This window comes from Pinus tabuliformis, chromosome Q, assembly GCF_031772625.1.
Source record: "Pinus tabuliformis cultivar Carrire ecotype Pingquan chromosome Q, CPIR1, whole genome shotgun sequence".
In the NCBI taxonomy this organism is placed as follows: Eukaryota; Viridiplantae; Streptophyta; class Pinopsida; order Pinales; family Pinaceae; genus Pinus; species Pinus tabuliformis.
In genome coordinates, this window is record NC_142296.1 from 151595406 (window position 1) to 151610666 (window position 15261).

Consider the following 15261-nt stretch of genomic DNA (forward strand, 5'->3'; position numbering starts at 1 on the left):
TTTAACTTTTTGATACTCTGCTTCAGAAATAGATCCTTTCCTGGCAGATAATAAAACAGGCTGATGATTGTGATATGCATTTCTGTTTGACTTTTTGTCTTTCTATAATTTGTTTTCATCGTTAAGTAATTTGCATAGAATTTATTGCATTGTATAATGATTTGATCTTATTAATTGTATGACATGCATCTTATGTGCTCTTTTGACATGGAAGCTTGAGGCAGGGCAACAGCTGGAGGCATTTGCAATTCTGTTGGTTTGCTTAGCAATTTGGAAGCAAGCATTGCGTGTAAGTCATACTTGGGCTGCCTCATTTCAAGAAAGTTCTCCCTGTGAGGGACTTGTGCACAGTCAAGACATGCACGAGGAAGGTGATTCCCAAGAGGCAGCTGCTGCTTGTTCACAAATGGAACAAAAATTTTCGAGTGCTGTGGATAATGCTGTGCAACTTGCTAGTCATCTTGGACCATTGGATGGTATGCATTATCTCTTTAGATCAGACTCTTCGATTGGACACTAGAATTAATTTCCTTAATAGCCATGCCCTGAGTATCTTTTTTCAAGAGAGGGGTGGGAGGGTAGCATTATGGAGGCATAGTTATGGCATGAAATTTAAGGCTTTTCAAGTTTTAATCTTTAAAATTAGGATACAAGGTTCTTACATGGTGAAAGACATGATGCTTTTGAACACAGCTGATGCAGAAATGCCAGATGCAATGGAGATTTTGTTCCAGACAGCATTAGCATTCGGAAAGAAAGGAGCTGTAAGGACTAAATCTCTCTCTCTCTCTCTCTCTCTGGAAATGTGCATATTCGAAAAGTGAGAAGATCCTAAAAAGTGTTATTTACTTGATTGATAACAAGAAGTGCAATTACAAAGCATACTATGATGCTTTTGCATTGATTCAGGATGCATATGAACCATAGACTAATATATAGGGTATCTAGGACTTTTTTTTATTAGATTGAACTTTTGAAAATGCATATTAGCCATATTCTAATAATGATAACAGAAATACTCACCCGCAGATATTTATGGCATGTGGAAAATTAAGCTTAAAGGAAATAGTGATAGATAGTATTAAGGAGCTGTCTATTTGTTGCAAAACTCTCCATAAAGGAGCTTGTATCTTTCTAGCTGAGCTGATAAGAACTAAAATCTTTAAGTGTTCATCACTCCACCAATTGTACCTGTCCCACAATTAATAGAAGTGTAAGGCCTAACTTGTGCGAGTTGTCCTATCTAACTCAATTTTTCTTCTAATAAGCAAACACATATGGTTGAGGATCAACGTGTCATGCAATGTCTCTGTTTTTAAGTGATGGTGAATTTGGGAAAGAGCTAAAGCTGTATGTCTTCATTTAATTGTGGTAACTTGGTGATGTGGTTGTGCCTCATGCCAAATTACTTCTGTCACAAAACATGTTTACAGTTTGGGGAGGAACTTCCAATGGATGAGTTGTTAATGTATCAAATCAGTATGCCAAATTACGTATGTTGCAACATTTTTCTTAAATTGTCATCTTGTGATTGTTGAGATGGCTGAAGTTGTAAACATGGAATTTCATTGTGTGAAATGTAATTCATCATATTCATCGTATTTAGGAAATGGGACAGCATCTTTCGGTCATTTGAAAAAAAATTCTACTTTTGATCAATCAGTTCCAACATTTTTTTAAAATTGTCATCTTGTGATTGTTGAGATGGCTGAAGTTGTAAACATGGAATTTCATTGTGTGAAATGTAATTCATCATATTCATCGTATTTAGGAAATGGGACAGCATCTTTCGGTCATTTGAAAAAAAATTCTACTTTTGGTCAATCAGTTCCTGATTAATTTGATTCTTAGGAACAGTCACTGGATGTGACATAAATTGATTGTGGACTGATCCATATAATGCTCGAGACAACCCAATCTACATGCACATGTAAAATACAAGGACATTGTCAAGAATTGTGCTTGATTTGAGCTTGACATGTTTGAGTTGGTTGTAATCTGTGCAATATCTGAGTCCATTGTCTGTTTAACATCTATTTGTTTGTAAATTAGGCAAGTACATCAAATTGTTTAGTTTCTGTTCAGATGATAGATATCCTGCTGATTAAGTAATAATACTGTTGATGAGTCAAAATGACCAGAACAGCAGTTTGGGATGAATTGAAGTAAAATTCTAGTTTACACCTTCAAATTTCCCTTCATTATTGGTTTATTCTGCAGTTTATGGCACTTGTTGCCGAGATTTTTCACTATAATATGAATAACAAGAAAAGTAAACTCAAACAAGTGAAGAATATTTTTTTTATTTTATTACTTTCAAAAATTTTAAAAGAAAACGCAGAAAAAAGTGGAACATGTAAGCCCCGAGGGTTAGGTCAATTGGTTGAGTTCTCGTCGTTAAAGCACCTTTTCTATTGAGAGGTCATGGGTTAAATTCTTTCGACACTCTCAGAGTCAGACTCTGTGGTTGAGCCAGCAGGAGCCCAGTACAAATATTCCATGGATGTAGCAGTCACTAATCTCCGGGGTCCATGAACCACATAGAAAATAATTAAATAAATAAAAATAACAAAATAAGAAAAAAAGAGTGGAACATGTAATTGATGTCATTCAGAAATGCTACAATCCAAGTCTAAATGACTTCGATCATACTTTTATTTGGTAGGGAAAGAATCCAGTTCAAAATATCTAAACTCTAGTATGTAGATTTCAATAATTTCTCATAGCAACAACACATGATAATTCTTGAAATGCAAAACACAAAACCCCTGAGCTTAAACAACTCTCATAGCTAAGTTGCACGAAACAAATGCGGAAGCGAAACGAAACGCGAAACGAAACGCGACCTCCCCAAATTTTGGAAACGCGCGAATATATACTATAATGTGCAATCATAAAGCATGAATGATACATTTACTTACATAAACATTTAAACATTAAGATTAAATTTACATCACATTTACTACCTGGAAACCCTACCTGGAAACCCTAAAAAAAATTAAAAAAATAAAAAATAAAATTAAAAAACAAGTGTTAAACGTGGCACGTACGGCCTGGAAACGCGTTTCCGGCCGTACGGCCAAGTTTCCGTTTCGGGAAACGTGGCCGTACGGAATTTCCAGGCCGTACGGTACGGGGAAACGAGTTTCGTTTCGAAACGGACCCCCTGCCCACGTTTCCTGCAACTTAGTCTCATAGAGACAACACATGACTACCATCAGAGCAAAATACTTAAGAACTCCAAAATTCTAACAAATCTATTATAAATAGCGGAAACAATCTGAACTAGGAATTTACTATGCATATCATTCACAAATTGAGTATAACATATTTGGAAACAATACAGCACCACTTTATTAACTTTCATCTTCCTCTCGCAAGAAAGGCCTCTTTGTAACAAATTCATATGCATACAAGCTCTCTCCCAGTACTTTTAATCACATTCTCCAAGATTTAGTCACAGGACATTCGATTGCCTGCCTGATTTTGTTATATGGTAGTTTTCTTTGTAAATATATATCCTAGATTGGTTATTTTTCACTTCCACGTGTGTCTAAGGTCTATCCTAGCATTTGATATAAGGTCTATGTGGCATTCTCGAGCCACTTCTGTGTATACCTAATGGTGATCATTGAATGCATGTAGCTGTTGCGCTGATTGGCTTGCTCTTGGACTTTCTTCTTTATGAAATTTGCAAGCACAAGATTACGTGTTGTCATGCTCGATAGTTGGGTGTTTGGTCCATTGAAAGCGCCTACTTCTCTCTTCTTTCATTTATGCCCAACTTCCCCCCTATATTTCTGCATTTATCTTATGCTTGGGCCTTTGATGTCCATGGGGACGGAGAGCAAAAGGACCTTAAATCCTCTCAATGGGATGGACACTAACCTTTTTAATATTTGGCATCTAGCTTCACATCGAATTTGAACAATACCATCAACATAAAATGGCACACCTATAAGCTGTGTTAGCCACCATTTTGTGGGTGATATCCCTAGATTTTTTTTTCTAGAAGATGGTCCTCACCCGGCAGCTAGCAACCCCTTGCAGCCACCAACTAGCTCATTGTGCCGCTTTTTCGCCACTTGCGCCAGCCATGTGGTCCTTCACCCATCTATCGTGATTGTATGTTTGAAGGTGGGCCTCCCAAACCTAAAGGTATGCCTTGTCATTTGGTAATTGAGTATTGTAGTTTACTTATTATGGAAACTTATGGGCATGGATTAATGGGGGGATTTGGCGGAAAGAGTGGGCTAGGTCTGTGCTCTTGTCCCCTAGACCTCTTTTGGATGTTAACCTTGGACCCTAGTCCCGTGGGATCTCTTATAATGACCTTTGGGCTTTAGCGATGGTACTTCATGGGAATCCCTCATTTTGGTTATGTGATCCCGCTCCCTCATCCACATATATTACTCCCCTTCCACTCATTATAACTCCATTCATCATTCCTCCCACCTAGGTCAACATTCCTCTATTGGATCCACATAGAATTAGTCTTCCCCTTGCCCACACCTTGGGTCGGGCCTGGAATGATGCCCCGATGGTTGATGTAGCTGAAAAGAAAAATAAAAGCATAATTGGCCCCATTCAATAGGGAAATGTACCACAAAATGCAAAAGATGGCCGGGACAAACACATTTAGCATGTGGGCAAAAGCTAATGCATGAGCTCTACCCCATTCTCATGGCCATCACCCTGGTTCCTATAGGTCCTAAATGAGCCTCTTTTATGATTCAGGAACCCATGATTGTCCCAACCCCTGGTGGGCAATGAACCGCCTCACCTCAAAGGGGGTGTCCACTATTATACCTTACATATCATGCTCTTACTCCTTGAGCTCCGAGCAGTTAACCAAAGAAAAATGATAAAAGGCAAAAGGCAAGTGAAGAAGGGTGGAAAAATCAAGGCTGGGGTGACTCGTGTACAACAATTTCTCCCTCCTATACATTATATACCAACGTGTGGGCTTTCCCTTTATTAGCTACCCTTGTACCTTGGCATATAACCCAGGATTGCCCCCTCCATCCCCTACTCTGTACCATCACTTTATCACATGCCACCACCATTTGAAGGATGTACCTTAGATATGCCATCCCCTTTAAAAGTAGAAACAACCTAATAGGGCACTTGGTTACCACCCTCCCTTGGAGCTTGGAGACATTAGCTCATGCCAAAGCCCACTATGGAAGGGTATGCCATTATAAAGTGCCCACTTGTTGTCCATGGTTTGCAAGCTCTTTAATTCGATTTCTTTAAATGACTTGTTGTACTAGAAGGCAAGGGGACGCATTCGATCTTATGCAGGATTACAGATTGTTTCCATTTTGGGTTTGGCCTCCCTATACGGGGTCCTAAACCTTCAGAGGGCTACATTGGCACATGTAAGGTGTGTGTAGAGAGTCATGGGACTCCACAGCAGTAGACAACATTCCATGGATCCCCAAAGATGTTTAGAGATTGTTCAAGTTTTATCTATTGGACGAGGAAGATGCACCTAGTTCACCATGCCCAGCCCACCCCACAGTTGTATCATGCACTTGGCAGATGACCCATGACTTGTATGCTGATGTGGCATCACTTACATTACCATCTAAGCCCTTACAGATGGTCTACAAGCATCTTCAATCTACTTGGAGACCCATTACTTGTGTACCCCAGACCCCCACACCCATAGGAGCACCACAAGTTTATTATTTGGAGAACAAGGGGCCAACCCCTTGTCCACTACTTTTGGGAGTCCTATTGCTCATTGTGGCACCTATGGACTTCATCAGTTCTCTTAGAAGGCCCAACGACATGTTTTAGTGATCATTCGACCTCTTGAGAAGCTTATTCTTTTGTTTATCAGCTAGTTTGGTGGGCTTGTCATCAAAAGTTAGTTATTTTGCACATTATTTTATTTTAGGGGCTAATGTAGGCCTAATTAGCTAAATTGAACTCATTAAAAGCGTATAAATACAAGTGATGTGAATTCATTTTAGCATCATCACTTGGTTGGACTTGTATCTCTTGTGAGAACTTCGCTATCCTTCTTGGAGGACGAAATTTTGGAGCATGGAATGAATTTTGATGTTTGGATCATTTTCTCTTGTCTTGGAGCTTCTTGATTGGCAAAATTTTGATGGTTGGATATACTCTAATACATGTAAGTGCAATTTTAATGCTATTCTTTTTCTATTTTTGTCACATACATTGTTGTTGGGATTTCGCTATACTAGGGCTAATTTGTTGCATCCATTATTGCGAAGTTGTGGGAATTTTGTTTCTAGATAGTGATGCTTCATGTATGGGCCATGTATGATGAGTGAATGTTCCTAGGGATGTTTCGTTATTGAAAATGACCTTGATAAGCCATCTATTTTGTAAAACGAAGTATAAATTCTTTGAAGTTGCTCTCCTTTGCCCTAGTGCTAAGTGAAGTTGCCTTTAAGGCCTCCTTGACTAAGAAAATTCAATCTGAATTCATAATCATTCTTGACTCCAATCTCCCCAAAGGATTAGGCACTGGTCTACCATAGGTGATCACCCTAAAACCTATTTTTCTTCACCTTCTCCTCTTCTTTCTAGGTCTAGCGCCATAGGTCACCTAGGGCATGAAATATCTCACAATCTAGCCATCCAAATACTTCGATTTTTGGTCCACAACTGTGTTGGTGTGTCCTCAAGAAGCCCTGCAAATTCCATCAAATTCCGCCAATGGGATCTTGAGATATCGCAAGCCCTAGCTCGAAGACAAATTCTTGCCCTTGGTTTCTCTTAGGCTAGAATCCTCATTGGGATCCTTGCATTGCCTTTCATTGAAAACACATTCCTTGATCCATTTCCCCTCCCTAGTTAGGTCAAGCATATCATTGGCTGCTAAATCCTACCCCCTTGACCTAACCTAGGGTCCACTTGGTCCCGTGTGGTCCCATGCACTATCAAGGTTAATTCAAGATCTCCTAGAACCCAAGTTTTCACAAGAATTATAGGGCTTAGGGATCTCCTTTATAAGACACATACTCAAAACCTAACCCTTGAAATTCTCCCCAAGCCCTTCCTTGAGAGCCTTCCATCTTGTCTTCCAAGACAAGCAAGCCACATATTTGAGCCTCTCTTGTGAATAGGCTTCCAGGATAACCCCTCGCCCTATCATTGGTCCATCCATTCTGTGATCCTTATCATAACGAGTCTCCTCCCATCAGTGAAAGTCTGTAAAGAGTAGGGAGCCTTAACCTGAGGTGACAGTGGGCTATTGCTCCATTGTTGCCATTAGCCTAGTAGTAGACCTTCAAGGATCTCCTTTTAGGACCCCTGCTAGTTTGAGCGGGAACATTTTGGCACCGTTGTCGAGGACGCGAGACATGTGTTTTGTTCCCCATACAACATATTGACATATCATTATTGGCTACTCCATTGGAAGAATGAAGCCCTGGTTCTTCATTGAACTTTAACGTCGATGCTTGTAAAGTGAAGCAAGTATTTTTCTAGGCAACTTTAAATTCACCTTGACGGCTCCTACATATTTTTCATGTATATTTCAAATAGGTTATCTTTCTTTGATAAATTGCCCACTTTGGACATTGTGAGCATCCCTGGGCACCCTAATCATGTCACGGGAAGGATGGTACGTGGGGTCCCCGTGTTTGATGGTGATCCACTCTCCACAATTGACCACGTAGAAAGATTTAATGCACATGCTTCAAGAGAGGAGGTTGTTCACCAAGATGTCCTTATGTTGTTGTTCATGGGATCTCTCGGTGGTCATAACTCATGGTTGCATGATCATGAACCTAAGAGCATCTCATCTATTGATGAGTTTGTTGATGGCTTTCTTAGACATTTTCAAGTATGCCCTACATTAAGCATCCAAGAGGAAGCCTTCATTGACCATCATCAAGACATTGAGAATCTAAGTATTGAGCAAGAAGATGAGTCTTCCTCGGGTCCACATGACGAAAAGGATGATTTTGAGAACACAGGTGTTGGGAAGGATGAAGTTGAGACTAACCTTACCTTTCTCGAGGATAGTACTACTGATGACTCTTCTTTTGAGAACCTTGAGCAAGGTTATCCCATTTGCCCCTTAGAAGATGATATTGGAAATTACTTCCATATTGAAAAGGAGAAATGGGAAATTGTTGGTTCTCAATTTGGTTGTGCTCTCATTTACGACACCAACAAGGAGGATTAGGCTAAAATTGGTCATCCCTTTCTCTCGGGTATTATTTATGATGACATATCCATTGATGCCCTTGGGAAGGAGAAATTATATTTTCCCTTGCATAAGGAGGGGTAGTTGGAAGTGATCAATTTTCCTGTTAGGAGAGGCCAAATCTATGATACTAAGGAAATCGATAAGGCTTCTCCTTATGATTCTATATTCAAATCACTCGAGCCTTTAGATTTGGATATAACACTCCACCCTCCCCTTTTCCTTCTTCTCTTGTTCATCATTTTGAGAGTGATTCCCGCACTTGTTCTCATATGATCTCAAGCGACCTTGATCCCTTTCCCCTTTCTGAGTATAATGTTGAGGAAGAACCCCTCATTGAATATTTCTTTATCTCTTTGGGTGCCCCCTCGGGATCATGATCAATCTATAACCTCCCCTTTCCAGTGTGATCATCATGGGCAACCTAATTGTGTTTCTCCATCTCATCAGTCTCTTGTTCCAACTAATCATAACCCTGTAGTGGCCATAAAATATGAAATAAATGATAAGGACTATCATATGCCCGAGGTTTCCATCCATCAAAATTTTATGGGCCTAATCATTGACATCTCTATATTTTGGTTAGAAGAGAGGATCTCATGCACTAGATTACATCCTTTTCTTACCTCTTCTCACATGATCATCCATGAGTGGGCATTCTATTTTCCTACCTCCCATCGACCTTATCATCCATGTGACTTTGTCCACATTCGCTTTGGCATTTGTTGCATGAGTAATCATATAGGTTGGCATATTTATATTGATTTGATGATATGTTGGTTGCACTAGCTTTATGATTACACTTAGTAGTAATTTTGTACCATATGCATGTTAGGATAGGATGCATTGCATATTGATTGTCACATTAGAACTAATGTCATATGATATTTCTCATGATAGATTTGTTGCATTTAGATTTAAAACTGCATTTGAAAGTTTATTTTTATGGGTCTAATCCAAGCATGTGCAATCATGAGACGCCGCAAGAGCATGTTGCCCCATGTTTTTCATCTATGTGCAGGTAACAAGTTTGCAGTGTCGCAAGAGATTGTTGGTGTTCTCGTGACCTCCCGTTCGTGTAGCTTCCCCTTCTGTTCAGTAGATCACGTCCCAGTTGGAGTTAGATGTTACCCACCATTTTGTGGGTGATATCCCTAGAATTTTTTTTCTAGAAGATGGTCCTCAGCCAGCAACCCCTTGCAGCCACCAACTAGCTCGTTGTGCCACTTCTCCACCACCTGAGCCAACCATGTGGTCCCTCACCCATCTGTCATGATCGTATGTTTGAAGGTGGGCCTCCCAAACCTAAAGGTATGCCTTGTCATTTGGTAATTGAGTATTGTAGTTTACTTATCATGGAAACTTTTGGGCATGGATTAATGGGGGGATTTGGCAGAAAGAGTGGGCTAGGTCTGTGCTCTTGTCCCCTAGACCTCTTTTGGATGTTAACCTTGGACCCTAGTCCCGTGGGATCTCTTTTACTGACCTTTGGGCTTTAGGGATGGTACTTCATGGGAAACCCTAATTTTGGTTGTGTGGTCCCACTCCCTCATCCACATATATCACTCCCCTTCTGCTCATTATAACCCCATTCATCATTCCTCCCACCTGGGTCCACATTCCTCCACTGGGTCCACATAGGGTTAGCCTTCCCCTTCCCCTTGCCCACACCTTGGGTCGGGCCTAGAATGATGCCCCAGAGGTTGATGCAGCTGAAAAGAAAAGTAAAAGCATAATTGGACACATTCAATAGGAAAATGTACCACAAAATGCAAAAGATGGTCGGGACAAACACATTTAGCACGTGGGCAAAATCCAATGCATGAGCTCTACCCCATTCTCATGGCCATCGCCCTGGTTCCTATATGCCCTAGATGAGCCTCTTTTATTATTCAAGAACCCATGATTATCCCAACCCCTGGTGGGCAATGAACTGCCCCACCTCAAAGGGGATATTCACTGCTATACCTTGCATATCATGCTCTTACTCATTGAACTCTGAGTAGTTAACCAAAGAAAAATCATAAAGGCAAAGGCAAATGAAGAAATATGGAAAAACCAATTTCAGGGTGAGTCATGTACCACGATTGCTCCCTCTAATGCATTATATACCCTAGTGTGGGCTTCCCCTTTACTAGCTACCCTTGTACCTTATCATGTGACCCAAGATCGCCCCCACTATCCCCTACTCTGTACCATCACTTTGTCACATGCCACCACCATTTGAAGGATGTACCTTGGACATATCATCCCCTTTAAAATTAGAAACCACCTAATAGGGCACTTGGTTAACCCCCCTTGGAGCTTGGAGACATTAGCATATGCCAAAGCCCACTATGAAAGGGTATGCCATTATGAAGTGCCCACTTGTTGTCCATGGTTTGCAAGCTCTTTAACTCGATTTCTTTAAATGAATTGTTGTACTAGAAGGCAAGGGGATGCATTGGATCTTATGCAGGATTACAAGGTCTCCCTATACAAGGTCCTAACCCTTCAAAGTGTTGGAATTTCTAATTCTAACCCATTAGAAATTTTTCCTGTACAATCTAGTTTATTTCTTCCTACTTGTTTAATTACTTAAGAAGTTATTTACCATGTAAATACTGAAAATAAACACAAGTACGGTATCAACATCTACAGATCATCAATTGAAAGAAAAAAAGCACACAAGTGACACTGTTATTTTTGGACCAATGTCCCCGGACAAACCCAATGCGAGAAAACCGGTGCATCTATTCAGAGGGTTTTATGATTATGCAGTTTTCATAATACAACTAGGGTGCCAAAAATGGCTCACCCTACAGAGAATGCCCTCGGCAGTAATACCTCCCCTCGAAGATAGATATTCCGACTGATTAATCACCGGATGAATGATCCCGCATCAACAATTGCAGCTTCCTCTACTCTACATCTCTCTGATAGGGACTGCGTCACTCTACCCGGCTTACCAGCACCCAGTCTATCCCATGAAAGTCCTCCCAGTGCTGCCTCTTGGCCTTGCGTTAGCTCTGCTAGCCTCTGCGCAACTACTGAAGCTTTTGCGTCACACACATTGGCCTCCCCTGGCTCTGCATTGCTCCCAGCTGCCTCTGCGTCAACCTCTCCAGGCTTTGCACTGTCTCTCTTGTACTAAATTTGCCTCTCTGCTATGTATTCACTGCCCCTCGTTGTTGATCACTGATTCACTTTGTCTTAGCAACCGTGCTCTAGCAAAATGAATCACTGATCACTCTGGTGTGTTCTCCAACTAACCCTCAAGCCTCCTCTTATACTTTTCTCTTTGGTCCTTCAACGACCGAGATTAAATCTCTAATCAACGGCTAAGATTAGATTTGGCTTGATCGATGACTTTTGGAACCTTGTAACCCAGTTTTATATTAATACCCATTAATATTTTATTTTTCCTAAGTGAACTCCATTAAAAATTTTAATTATTTTCATATCTCCTAAACGGTTAGAATCTACCCAAACCATTTCTGGGTCTTAGAGATCTCATGTGCTTTGGCCTCTCCACCAATTTTCATGTCTAGAGCACATTCGATGCTACCCCAAATCAACACTCCCTCTTAGTGAGCACTGTGCTCTAGTAATACTCCTCACTGAGCATTACCCTGATCATCCAGCGCTAGTACCTGTGTTGATGCTAGGCCTCCCTGCCCAACATTCTCTACACTGTTGGATCATGTATTGTTGCCATGGCCTTGCCACTGCCACTGCTGCATCCGTACGACATCTCCCTCTACATCCGTGCTGCCGCTGGTCCATCCTCCCAGCACTGCATCTGCACTGCAATCCCCTCTCATCATGTTGCATCGTGCTACTGCACTGCAACTCAGTTACTTAGAAGTAAGTAGCTAATCCACCCAACTTCTGACATCCTTGTCAGGCTAGAAACACTCCCGATGCTAAAGCTCCCTCTGTTGCTAATAAGTGCTCCTTGTATTGACCTCTACACTGCTGTAACAACTCCCTGCATCTTGCATCGTTGCACACCTCTCAATGCCATCCTGCACTGGTGCAACACTCTTTGTGCCTCTCGCATTGTTGCAGCCTACTAGCCTCACGCTGCCTAGGGACTCCTGCACTGTAGCACTATCTGCCGCTTCATCCACATCCGTCTCTACCGACATCCGCTAGTCCTGCTACTCCTCTCCTCGAGGCTCTCGTAGCAAGGTATAATCCAAGAGGTTGGGTACCTCAAGGATCCTACCCCTCATCGCCTATAGTCCTCCTGACTACAACTCGATGTCTCCCACTTCTTTTCAATTGGTACATGAGCACTCATGGCACAATCGTCCTCCTCCTCGACTTCTTTCTTCGCCTTTGCAGGCGCTGCCTTCGAGTCCGAAGCCTCTCCCTTACTCTTCTTCCTAGGACACTGGTTCGCAAAATGACCCAGTTCCCCACAATGGAAGTACTTGACCTTGGAGAGGTCCTTCTTCCCCCTCTTCTCTTGCTTTCCTACAAATGCTAGAGCCACATCCTCTTCTTCCTCCTTCTTGATTCTGACCCCTTTGATGCTACTCTCCGCCTTGGTCAAACGTATGATCTCTTCTTGACGAAGAGTCACCCATAGTTTTTCCCAATCTGGAAGACTCGTCTTGCCCAGTATGCTCTGGACAAATATCTCCTAATCCTCGGAAACTGCGTTCAGTGTGGTCCTCACCATTAATTCCTCAACCGGTGTGGCCCCTATGGAAGTTAGCTGGTCATGGATCTCCTTCAAGCAACCAAGGAAGACATCTATTTGCTCTCCCTTTTGCATCTGGTATGCCCTTAGCTGATTCTCCAGGAGCATCTTCCTCTGCATGGAAGTATGCTGGTACAATGTCTTCAAGGCATCCCATATCTCCTTTGTCATTTACTTATCGGCAATATGTGGTACCACATGATCCTTGACCCCATCAAGGATGATGCACTTAGCCTTCACCATTGCCTCCTCATACCTTTCATAAGCTACCAGGTCAACTGAGACAGTTATCACTCTCGTGATGAAGCCCTTGAGGCAATGTTTGTTTAGAATGGACAAGATCTTGGCCTTCCAGACCACAAAGTTGGACGCTCCATCCATCCTATCCTGATCTCTCAGCCCATTCACGGCCATCTTGCTGCTCTTTTTTCGACTCCTCCAAGTCTCTCTACTTCCCTCCTAGAAGTCTTTTGTTCGACTCCTGCTGAGTCTCTCAACTTCCCGTCTAGAAGTTCTCAGTTCTACTCCCTCTGAGTCTCGGTTTCCCTTCTGGAAATCCCTCTGCCAATGTCCAGTTGCCCCACTTCGATCGTCTATGCTACTGCACCACTGATCCTGATTCCTTGACTAGAAATCCGCCTTGGTAGCAACTCCCTTCACCTTGGTCTTGCCCTGCTAGGTATTGTTTTGACCACAATACCCAACCAGCTTCGCTCCGCAAATTACCTGCAGCTTCCTATAACCCAGCAACTGAAGGATTGAGCCACTTGGCTCTATGCAATCCCAGCACTGAAAAAGCGGCTCCCCTAGCCAACTGCATCAACCCTCCTGGCCTCTGCGTGAGCCTGATTCTGCCTCCCTTAGCCTCTGCGCTGCCTTTCTCTGTCCCAGAATGATGACACAGTCCCTCTGCGTCACTCCTTCCTCTGTTGCCTTCTGCACGAATCAACGCTGTCACTTGGGACAGCTAAATTTGCTTCTATCGCTCTACTAGCTGATGCCTTCAATTATCGTGTGATCTGCAACCACACTCTGATACCATGTTGGAATTTCTAATTCTAACCCGTTAGAAACTCTTCGTGTACTATCTGGTTTATTTCTTCCTACTTGTTTAATTACTTAACAAGTTATTTACCATGTAAATACTGAAAATAAACACAAGTACAGTATCAACATTTACAGATCATCAACTGAAAGAAAACAAGCACACAAGTGACACCGTTATTTTTGGACCAATGTCCTCAGAAAAACCCAATGCGGGAAAACCGGTGCAGCTATTCAGAGGGTTTTATTATTATGCAATTTTCAGAATACAACTAGGGTGCCAGAAATGGCTCACCCTACAGAGAATGCTCTCAACAGTAGTACTTCTCCTCGGAGACAAATATTCCGGCTGATTAATCACTGGATGAACAATCCCACAACAACAATTGCAGCTTCCACTACTCTGCGTCACTCTACCCGACTCACCAGCAACCAATCTGTCCCACAAAAGTCCTCCCATTGTTGCCTCTTGGCTCTGCATTAGCTTTGCTAGCCTTTGCGCAGCTATTGAAGCTTTTGCGTCAGCTTAGCTAGCCTCTACGCAGCTACTGAAGCTTCTACGTCAGCCCTCAGACCTTCTGCATCACACATGCTGGCCTCTCCTGGCTATGCGCTGCTCCTTGCTACCTTTGCATAGCACCCAGCTGCCTCTGCGTCAACCTCTCCAGGCTCTACATTGTCTCTCTAGTACTAACTCTGCCTCTCTGCTATGTATTCACTGCCCCTTGTTGGTGATCACTTATTCACTTTTGCTTAGCAACCCCGCTCTAGCAAAATGAATGACTGACCACTCTGGTGTTGTCTCCAACTAACCCTCAAGCCTCCTCTTATACTTTTCTCATTGGTCCTTCAACGGCCGAGATTAAATCTCTAATCAATAGCTAAGATTAGATTTGGCTTGATCCATGACTTTTGGAACCTTCTAACCCAATTTTATATTAATACCCATTAATATTTTATTTTTCCTAAGTTTAGACTTAGGAACTCCATTAAAAGTATTAATTATTTTAATATCTCCCAAACCGATTAGAATCTGCCCAAACCATTTCTGGGTCTTAGAGATCTCTTGTGCTTTAACCTCTCTACCAATTTTGATGGCTAGAGCACATTTGATGCTACCCCAAATCAACACAAAGGGCTACATTGGCACATGTAGGGTGTGCGTAGAGAGCCATGGACCTCCACAACAGTAGGAAACATTCCATGGATGTTGATTTGGGGTAGCATCGGATGTACTCTAGACACGAAAATTGGTGGAGAGGCTAATGCACATGAGATCTCCAATACCCAAAAAGGGTTTGGGCAGATTCTAAACAGTTTGGGAGATATTAAA

The 15261-nt window shown here is 42.0% G+C and overlaps 1 protein-coding gene across 1 annotated transcript in view; it reads left to right on the top strand.

Moving 5' to 3' along the window:
* LOC149218705 (serine/threonine-protein kinase ATG1c-like) overlaps nucleotides 1-15261 on the top strand; it is a 370274-nt gene that overhangs the window by 309248 nt on the left and 45765 nt on the right. Inside the window, exons 12-13 of the mRNA XM_089384128.1 lie at nucleotides 215-476; nucleotides 694-764. Of these exons, the coding sequence (XP_089240254.1) occupies nucleotides 215-476; nucleotides 694-764 (333 nt within the window). The remainder of the gene's footprint in view (nucleotides 1-214; nucleotides 477-693; nucleotides 765-15261) is intronic.